The following is a 10,104-nucleotide window of genomic DNA, read 5'->3' on the forward strand; positions in this document are numbered from 1 at the left end:
TTTGCCCATTTTAAGATTGGGTTTTTTTACTGAGTTTTAAGAGTTCATGGGGCGCCTGGGTGGCTCAGTCGTTAAGAGGCTGCCTTTGGCTCAGGACATGTTCCCAGGGTCCTGGTATCGCTCCCTGCTCAGCGGGAAGCCTGCTTCTCCCTCTCCCCCTACTTGTGTTCCCACTCTCGCTGTCTCTCTCTGTCAAATAAATAAATAAAATCTTAAAAAAAAAAAAAGTTCTTTCTGTATTCTGGATACCAGACCCTTATCAGATATGAGATGCAGATATTTTCTCCCATTCTAGGAGTCATCTTTTCATTTCTTCCCTTGGTGGAGTCCTTTGATGCACAAAAGTGTTATATTTTGATGAAGTCCAGTTTATTTTTAGTTTTAGCTCTTAATTTAGGTCTTTGATGCATTTGATTTAATTTTTATGGAATAAGTTACGGATCCACCTTTACTATTTTGCATGTGGACATCCAGTTGTCCCAGCACGTTTTGTTAAAGACACTGTCCTTCCCCATTAAATGGTCTTGGCCCCCTTGCCAAAAATCAGTTAACCATACCTGTGAAGGTTTATTTCTGGACTCTTTATTCACTTTGGTGTATATATCTTTTTTTTTTTTTTAAGATTTTATTTATTTATGAGACGCCTGGGTGGCTCAGTAGGCTAAGCGTCTGCCTTCAGCTCAGGTCATGATCTCGGGGTCCTGGGATCGAGCCCCGCATTGGGCTCTCTGCTCAGCAGGGAGTCTGCTTCTCCCTCTCCCTCTGTGCTTTCTCTCCCTCTCATGCTCTTTCAAATAAATAAATAAAATCTTTAAAAAAAAAAAAAAGATTTGTGGTATATACATCTATTCTTATGCCAATATCATACTGTTTTGATTACTGTAGATTTGTAGGAAGTTTTAAATTGGGAAATGTGGATCCCCCAACTTCCTTTTTTTCCCCAAAGATTGTTTTGGGGGTTCTGGGTTCTTTGCAATTCCATCTGAATTTCAGGACCAGTTTGCCAGTTTCAACATAACCAGGTGGGCTTCTGATAGAGACTGCATTGTATCTGTAGATAATTATGGGTATTATTACCATTTTAAGAACACTGATTCTTCCTTTTTTTTTTTTTTTTTTTTTTTAAGAACACTGATTCTTCCTATCCATGAACATGGGATGTCTTTCCATTTATTTAGGTCTTATATAATTTTTCAACGTTTTATAGTTTTCATTGTACAAGTCTTGCACCTCCTTGGTTAAGTTTATCCTTAGGTATTGTATTCTAACACCATTGTAAATGGAATTATTGTCTTAATTCCATTCTTGGATTATTCGTGGGTATAGAGAAATATAACTGATTTTTGTATATTGATTGCATGTCCTGCAACTTTATGAAATTGTTTATTTGCTTTAATAGTTTTTTATTGTGGATTCTTTAAGATTTTCTGTATACAAAGTCACGTCATCTGTGAATAGAGATGGTTTAACTTTTTCCTTTCCAATCTGGATGCCTTTTATTTCTTTTTCTGGCTGAACTGTCCCAGCTAGAACTTCCAGTAGTATTGAATGGAAGCAGTGAAAGAGGAGAACTTCGTCTTATTTCTGATTTTAGGAGGAAAGCTTTCATCATTAAGCATGAGACGAGCTGTGGGTTTTTCATAGACGGCCTTTATCAGGTTGAGGAAGTTCCTTTCTGCTCCTAGTTTGTTGAGTGTTTTTATCATGAAAGGGTATTGAATTTTGTCTAATGTTTTATCTGTGTCTATTGAGATGTTCACATGGTTTTTATTTATTGATATGTGTATTCTATTGATATGTTGATTTTAGGGTGTTGAACCAACCTCGCATTCTTAGAATAAATCCCACTTGGTTATGGTACATAATCGTTTTTAGATGTCACTAGATTGGGGTTGCTAGTATTTTGTTGTAGACGGTTGTTTTGTTTGTTGATGACTGTGGGTGTCATGTGGTCCCCTGGGACCTCCTGGCTGTGTGACCACACGCCACTCTGGGGGCAGAGGAGAAGTAGGAATGCCTGTACATCTGGAGATACTTAGGAGACTTTTATTGTGTTTTTGTTTCAGTTCGAGGAGTTACAACTGCTCAGAGAATTCTGATTTGGTTCTCGGTAGCTGCACAGGAAATCGGGATATTTTTTCCAGATTGCAGGTGAGTTAGAAGATGTAAAACTCAGTGTGTTTCACTGCATTTGTATCATCTGCTCTTATGATATTTACTATGAATGTCTTAAGGCAGCCCAGCAGAATGAAAACTAACATCCCACGTATAACGGACCAGACCCAGAGTGACAGTGTGCTCACTTCACCAGGGAATATCCCAAAAATACAGAAACAAAAGCTGTGGTGCCAGAACCATCTCCAGCCTTAGGAACATTTAAAATTTGAAAATAGAGGAAACTAAGAAGATGCCCACTTTGGTAGTAAAAGCGTTGCTCTCCACCACTTGCTGCTTTTTAGCTCTTGACTGCTCATTTGGATGTCAGGCTCTGAGAAATGACAAAGGAGGCTGAGAGGCTGCTCTTTCACAGGGTCGCCTGGCAGCTCCACAGGCTGGTGGGTTCTTTTCAGCAAAGCAGTTGCACTTAGGAGGGCGTGGAAATGGGGCTCTCGTTTTGAAGTAAAGAGTGCAGTTTTCAGTGAGAGTGCCTGTTAGCCTCAGGTCTTGTCCGGGCGATAGAAAGACCCTGAGAGTAGGCTCTGGGGTCCAGGTGCAGACCCCCTCTGGTCTCCGTGTCCACAGTGTGCATGGGGAATCTACCTTTGGAAGTACATGTGTGGCTTCGTGTTGGCAGGATTCAGTGGATTTCACACTTCCTGGTGGTGTTCGTGCTGCTCTTCAAGCACTTGAGAAGCTGGGGGGAGTGACAGAAACCACGGAGTGGGTGGCCTGGGACCCTGGGAAATCTTACCTACGAGGGAATAAAACTAACCCCACAAAGAAGAGATCCCAGCCCTCCAAGTCCTCCTCTTGACCTCTTGTCCTCCACGTCCATCCTAACTGGCTGTGGCAGGCAGAGTGCGTCGTGGGGCTTGGGTCACACGCCGCAGGGATGGTGCTGCGATGTGGGCGCCTGGCTTGTTCTGTCTCTGCATTTGAACGTGTGCCGACTCTGCACACACGTGTATGCTTTCAGTTAGCAGGCACTTTATTGAGTGCCTGCTGTGTACACACCTTATGTCCACAAGTCACCCTCCAATTATGCGCACGCAACACCTGTACACGCAGAGTAAAAAAACAAATGATAATCGATAAAATGTTAGTCATAGGGGAATCTGGTAAAGGTGTTCATTGTACTATTCTTATTCTACTTTTGCAAATTTTCAATGATTTCCACGTAAAAAGGCTTGTCCCACTCATTCCTAGCTCCTTTTGGGAGACCTCCCTCCCAAGCCCACCCAGCCCCCTTTGAGAGTCCTGATTGGGGCTGACAGTAAGCCCTGAGAACTTTCTGCCTTCACATTTGAGGACAATCACGTGGAACCAGCGATAAAAGTATGTGAACATTTTGGTCTTGTTTTTTCCAGGAGATGGCTGCTGACCTGGAACAGGGCCCAGCAGCATCCCAGAGTTGCTCTCCTCCTCGGGAGCACTTCCTTTTCAGCGTGTTCCGCACACGGCTCCAGGCCCTGGCACGCGGGTGGGATGTGGCCGCCTGCCTTCAGAGACAGCGGGAGCTGCTTGTGTACAAATGGTAACGTGGCACCATATAGAGGAGTCTGTCTTTACATTGAGTTTTCTTTTCCACTGGTCATTTGTTTCTGTCCCCTGTCCCCATCTTCTCCTTGGGGTTCCCATGGGGAGAGCAGGGTCTGAAGCTTCGGATTAAAGCCGCCCCTTCAGACCCACAAGCTGCTTTGTTGAAAGATGTAGCCCAGAAAATGCATGTCGAAATAAGGAAAACCATGTGTGCTTACAGATGCTCGTTGTAGCTGTGTTTATGAGTGTGAGACGGTGAAATGTCCCAGTTCTCGGGAGTGGCTCTGTTAGACTGGGGTGCGCCCTTTTACTTGGCGATTGTGCCGCTTAAGAACGGCTCTTGGGGTTAAGACATTGGGAATGCTGCAGGACACAGGTGCTCAGCACACAGCCCCAGACGGGGACTCTTGCCAGAGTGAGTAGGGAGGGTCCTTACCGATGTGAGTCTGCGCTCTCAAGTCATGAGGCTGTGCTGTCACCACTGACGCAGCTCTTTCCGTGCAAGGATCCTCCTCGGTCTGCCCCCGTCTGTTCTCGTCGGCAGCCCCCAGGCCAAAGAGCCAGCCGCCCCTGACTGCACGGAGTTCTTCCACTTGGTCAACTCTGAGCTGGTAGGTGTGGGCAAGCAACCTCGGAAAGCAGGGACGGGGGTGATCTGGTTCTTGAAGATTCGCGAGTGTGACTGGTCACTTTGAGCCAACTGCTTCAGTGTGTGCGCAGACCACGTGGGATTGCTGAGGGAAAGAATGGGGGTACCACTCCGGGAGCCAAGAGTTGGGGCTGCTGTGTGCCCAGCCCTCCTCCCACAGCTGGAACCGGGGCTGGCGAGGTGCAGAGACCAGCTGTGGCTCCCTTCCTCCAAAGCTTCAGTCCCTTTCTAGAGCTTTCCTCGACGTTCAGCCGTCAAGATCCATAAACTCATGCAGACCAAGCATCTCCAGTTCTTTCCAGTTTTGACGTTTCAGGCACACAAAAGCCGGTGGTGCTGAGAAGACTGCCATTCCCACCGGTCGGCCCTGCTTCCTTCCGTTGTACACACTGTTCAGTGTCAGGTGCTCCATCATCTTACCCAGGACCAAAGCCTGCATGCATCCAGTCAGTGAGGGTACCAGGATTAAGCACGTCCTACACACTTCAGAATAGCTTCTACTCCTGAAGATGTTTTTCCAGTTTTTAAAAATGCACAAATACAACTAGAGATTGAACTAAGGTTCCATTCAGTGACACAGAGCTTTAAACGGTGACTCAGAAAGCAGGAGAGATGAGACTACGTGTTCCTTGGGTTCTTAGCAAAGGCTGTTTTCCTTAACGTTGTCAGAAGGGCCCGCGAAGGCCGGCAGAACAGAGAACCCAGAGCTGGGGAGGCCGGTTGCCATCCCAGCAACTGGGCCATCAGGGAGTGCGTGCCGGCCTCCTGACCTGTGTTGGGGCCGAAGCGGGCAGGCTGGGGGATCTTGCTGCACAGAGGAGCTGCATGGATAGGCAGAGAGATGCCAGGTCCTGGGCTAGCCGTGCAGGTGGACATGAAGCTGGACCTCTGTGGTCAGCAGTGGCGCCGTGAGCACAGCTAAAGCCTCTCGGCACACGCTGCCTCCGCTCCCACCCCCTGCCCCACTGGTTCCTTTCTCACTGGCCTATGCTCTTTTGCAGAGAAACTTCTGCTCCCATGGAAGTGCTCTGACCCATGACATCACCGTCCACTTCTTCAGGGTAATTCTGTTGCCCCCAGCACCTCCCACCACTTGGCTGGACTCTCATAGCCAGTGGTGCTTTGAAGCCCTGGTGCCTTTTAGGAGCGGGGTACACATGCAAACCACTGAGCTGCTGGCATGTCCTCTCCTGCAGGGGCTCCTCAGCGCCTGTTCACAAAGCAGAAACCCCTCCCGGACCGCAGACCTGATCCTGACCGCGTGCCAGACTGAGTGCCCCATAGTCCTGACCTCTGCTCTGGTAGGTGCAGCCGCCTTCTTGGGGTGCGCCCGGGGCTGGCACAGGGACTGGGGCCCAGGGCAGCATCCTGGTTCTTGTCATTGAGGAGAAAATGCATGCGGAGAAACGGGGGGTAAAGCGAAGCCATCAGCAGGGAGGATGACGGGCTTCCCTGCCCACGCCTGTGGACAACAGTGTCTGGGTGTTGCTTCACTCTGCTTCTGCGTTGGCTGAAGGTGAACCCTAATTGCCTGAGCTCCCCGACTTGGGCTCCACCTGTTGTCTTGACAGACGACCATCTCAGGACTGGAAGAGAGGCGGCCCAGTCCCCTGCCGCCCGGCCCTCACGTGGGTGTGGGGTTCCCCGGGGGGCCTTCGCTGGCTTTCCTGGCGTCCTGACGACATGCAGCTCTCCTAGCAGCCGTAGGACTTATGCTGCCATGCCCCCCGAGTGTTCAGCTTTCCATGTAGTCTGTGGCTCATGTGGGTGGAATTCAGTGCAGAAGTTACTGTGTGTGTAAAACACCAGCTCTCAGTGCGGACATCCGTGTCCTCTACAGATGAGGAGGAGATAGCTCACGGAACTGCCTTGAACCTTAAATCGAGTACATGACACACTACTTAAATAGGAGGTGTTGGGTGAACATGAGCCGTGCTGCCGGCGTCAGCTGGTCTCACGCACATCTCCAGTGGTCACTCCAGGGTTCCACATCTTGGCTATAGGGACTGAAGAGCGTCCAAGTATAGCCTCCCCTGATCTGCTTACTGGTGATCTTTCTCTTCTGGAAGTTGTGGTGGCCACGCCTGGAGCCTGAACTTCGCAGCCGGTGGACGAGATGCTTCCAGGGCCCACTGCCCCAAGAGCTGCAGAGGCTGTGGGAGGCCCAGCAGTTTGGCAGGAGGTGCGTGCAACAAGGAGAGGGAGCACAGATGTTCTTTAGGACCTGCTCTAGGTTCCCTCCATGAATACCTTGGGATGGCGGACAGAGGCCTTAGGGCAGGCTGGGCAGGACCCACATGGAAGGGAAGGGACAGACCTGACCTAGCGGGTCCCTGCGCAGCTTTCTGCCCCACCGGGCCTGCCCAGCTGGCCATCTCTGGCATGTGCTGGTTTGGGGGAGAACTGTGGTCCCATCCGGCCTCCTTTTATCCCTGTGCACGGCTACAGTGTCCGGAGTGCTCAAAATCCCAGAAAATAAGGAATGCCAACTGCTACATTATATTCCACTGATTTTTGGCCTGTTTTTAACCTGCTGGGACACCTTTCTGAGCACCACACTGCAGTCACAGCAGGGACTGAGGAGGAGGACTGGACCCAGAAGCCAAGGGTGTGAGTGGTAGGCTCCAAGTGAGAGTCCCGTGTCCCACGACCTCCTTGCAAAGCTCAGGCGTCAGGACCAAGTGTCCCGGTCAGGCCCTACCCCGTCCTCATATCCATGGCACAGAAGCACGTTAGGGAAACTGGAGACTGGACCCTAAAGCGGGAAGGAGGCTGACACCAGGCTCTAGGTCCCTATGCCGAGCCAGGGGTGGTTAGGGACGTAGACCTTGTTTCTGTGGACTCTAGAGCCCCTCGCTGCCCCAGCTGAGGGTGGGCAGGGCTGGTGGCTTTCCACCAGGATGTGGTTATGACACTCTTGTGGTGACGCATCTGTCTCCTAGCTGCCTCTCTCCTGACTCGGCGCCCCCCCCACCGGGCCCGGCCTGGGTCTCTGCGGCTTCACTCCACTTCGCAATCCAGCAAGCCGGGGAAAACAGCATCAGGAGCCAGCTGGAGAAGCTGGACTGCCAAAGAGAGGAGGCAAGAAACGAAATTCTTTCACTTCTTTCTTCTCTACCAAGTTTGTTTTTAATCAGTGTTCCGATCAGCTGAGTTTCTCAGGGTTCACCTAATGAATTGTGCTTTTCCAAGAACAGACAGGGAGTATGGTATTCTTGTGACTTTATTAGGAAGTAGAATTTACCAGGCTGATGGATTTTGTAATATTTCACTGTCAAGTTTACTGGTAGAAAGAATACCTTACGTGTCTCACTTTTGATTTTGCTTAGCTTATTTTTATCCTCCCTAAACCCAGGGCAGGGCTGTCATCAGCTGCCCCGTGGGACCTTCTTTGTCCCTTTTCCCACAGCCTTCGCTCCTTCATCTCTCCCCCAACTAAACAATTTGTAAACTGGAAAGTCAACCTGTCAGCTCAGGACGTACAGGCCTGCCTGTGGTTTTTGGTAATTTAATGTAAAAAAAAAAAAAAACCCACAAGGGAGATTCTTTTAAGTTTGTTTTTGTTCAAAGTGATTTCAGTGGCCTTAAGCCTCTTAGGCCTGTGTGTGCTGAGAAGAGGTGTCCAGACACCCCAGCCAGCCTGGGTGCACTCCAGGGGGTTGGGAAGAGGTGGACCCCTGCCTCGGGTCAGGAGGGGGCCTGTGCATTTGCCTCTAGGGATTTTACAAACACCCTTCTAGACAAGGAGCCCAGGAGTGGGGCTGGGCCGGGGGTGGCTCGCTGCACCGGATTGAGGTACTGGCAGCTCGCACACCATGGACACCCTCAGCCACAGCACAGTTTTTCCCTGTGGGCACTTTTCCAAGCTGTGTTTAAAGGCACATATAAAATGATGCAGTCTGTAAGAATTTATTCTCAAATTACCTCTTTAAAGTTTTCCTTCCTGAGAAGATCCACTTAGAGGAAAGATTTATGCCCTCTGCCTATAAATGTTTGGTCAAAGAACAGCATCTGCATTCCTTACTTAGAATTACGTAATGAGGGTGCAGCCTGGGTGGTTTTAATGTTCTAAAGGCACTGGTCTTATTTGCAGCTGCTGGTTGTCCTGTTTTTCTTTTCCTTAATGGGCCTGCTTTCATCACATCTAACCCCACACTTAAGACATCAGGTAAGGTGACCCTTTCCCACCCCCAGACCTCCCTACTCAGGGTTTCTGGGAGGAGGGCCCTGGAACCTTTGTATTGAAGGGCTCCTCAGGAGTCTTGTGCTTGCTGAAGCAAGAACCCCTTGGCCCTGGGCCTCTCCTTTGAGGTCTCATTTCAGAACGAGCACAGGGGTCCCTGACCTGTTCCTCCTACAGTCACCATTCAAGACTCAACAGAATGAGCAAAGGCTCCCTTCTGGGCTGGAGGTCACCCCTCTCCCCACTGTGTGCCTGTCTGTGCAGACAGTCAGCCTCCCTCTTCTGTGGGCCACAGGCTGTGGACTCCCTAAAGGCTTTGGACATATGTGCGGAGATCCTGGGGTGTTTGGAGAAGAAGAAGGTATCCTGGCTGGTACTCTTTCAGTTGACAGAGACAGGTAAGACAGCACTGAGACTCGGTAGCAGGGCACAGCTTGTGTCTGTCCCGGTTACCAGCCACCTACTGGGAACACAGGTGATCCGCAAAGGCAGGCTGCGATCCCCACTTTTTATTTAGTCCTTCTTCAAAAATAACTTTCCAATGGTTAAGTATGAACCCCTGGGCCTTAATTTACTAACTCATTTTTCAAAGTCTATCTTCTTGCTAAGTATATAAACCACATTTTAGGCTAAATGCAGTACAAACTCATCCAAACAACAAAAGAGTTGAGTGGGGTACTAGGGGGACCCAGGGTGGCACTGGGCCATCATGGGGGGGGGTCTACCCCCCAGGCTCTGCCCTCCAGCATGAGGACATCACCACCCCTCCCAGCCAGGCACCTGAGGTCTCCTGAACATGCTGATCCTGGGGTGGGAAGGTGGCCACAGAGCTAAGCCTAACCCCCTTTGGTTGCAGAGGGTGGCCTGGGGCATGTCCTCCTCCGCCTGGCCCCAGATCCATACATCAGGCTGCTGCCGTTTGCCTTCTACAGGTAACTGCACCTGCTGCGGGTCAGTGTCGCAACGCGCTCTCAGCGGAGTTCCCACCCCGGGGGGGGGTTGTGTGTGGTCAGAGGAGGGGTCACCCCAGCCCAATCCTCTATCAGTATCACTGTGGATTGCCCTCCAAACGGGAAAGATGCCTGGAACTTCATTCCTCAGATGAGTCACTGCTCAGTGCTGACGGCCACTCACCTCTGTTCGATCTTGGAGTCACGAGGCATCTTCTTTCTTACCTTCAGCCTTCTCTCCTATTTTGATGAAGACGCCCTCATGAGGGAAGATGCCTTCCTGCGTGTTGCTGTCGACATGTACCTAAAGCTGATCTGTCTCTTCGTGGCTGGGGAGACAAGTGTGGTCTCGGCTCTAGCTGGCAGGAGCCAGGAGCTCCAGGGCCAGGCAGGTGACACAGCTCAGAGACCCGTGCAGCCAGCTCTCCTGGCAGAGTGAGCAGGTGGGGGCATTGTGACCCTCACAGTATACACCCTGACCTGTGTCTCTGCCTGTCCTCTCTCTAGGGTGACCCCGTAGGCTTGATAACAAAAGCTCGTCATTTTCTGCTGCAATCAATACCTAGGTGCCCAAAAAAGAGCTTCTCGAACATGGCAGAGGTAACACCCAGATGCTTGGTGTG

At 50.3% G+C, this 10,104-nt stretch overlaps 1 protein-coding gene across 4 annotated transcripts in view; it reads left to right on the forward strand.

The window, feature by feature from the left end:
- FANCA (FA complementation group A) overlaps positions 1-10,104 on the forward strand; it is a 57,248-nt gene that overhangs the window by 45,706 nt on the left and 1,438 nt on the right. Inside the window, exons 31-42 of one of the 4 annotated variants that reach the window (XR_013444142.1) lie at positions 2,067-2,151; positions 3,528-3,694; positions 4,190-4,310; positions 5,350-5,409; positions 5,545-5,649; positions 6,418-6,530; positions 7,291-7,429; positions 8,442-8,516; positions 8,827-8,929; positions 9,388-9,463; positions 9,713-9,873; positions 9,989-10,081. Coding sequence is in view for 2 of the 4 variants with exons in the window: in XM_078062651.1 (XP_077918777.1) it covers positions 2,067-2,151; positions 3,528-3,694; positions 4,190-4,310; positions 5,350-5,409; positions 5,545-5,649; positions 6,418-6,530; positions 7,291-7,429; positions 8,442-8,516; positions 8,827-8,929; positions 9,388-9,463; positions 9,713-9,869; positions 9,989-10,081 (1,294 nt within the window). In the remaining 2 variants the exon portion in view is untranslated. The remainder of the gene's footprint in view (positions 1-2,066; positions 2,152-3,527; positions 3,695-4,189; positions 4,311-5,349; positions 5,410-5,544; positions 5,650-6,417; positions 6,531-7,290; positions 7,430-8,441; positions 8,517-8,826; positions 8,930-9,387; positions 9,464-9,712; positions 9,874-9,988; positions 10,082-10,104) is intronic. The other 3 variants (XR_013444143.1, XM_078062651.1, XM_036119743.2) reach the window with 3 other exon arrangements.

Source organism: Halichoerus grypus, chromosome 15 (genome assembly GCF_964656455.1).
Source record: "Halichoerus grypus chromosome 15, mHalGry1.hap1.1, whole genome shotgun sequence".
In the NCBI taxonomy this organism is placed as follows: Eukaryota; Metazoa; Chordata; class Mammalia; order Carnivora; family Phocidae; genus Halichoerus; species Halichoerus grypus.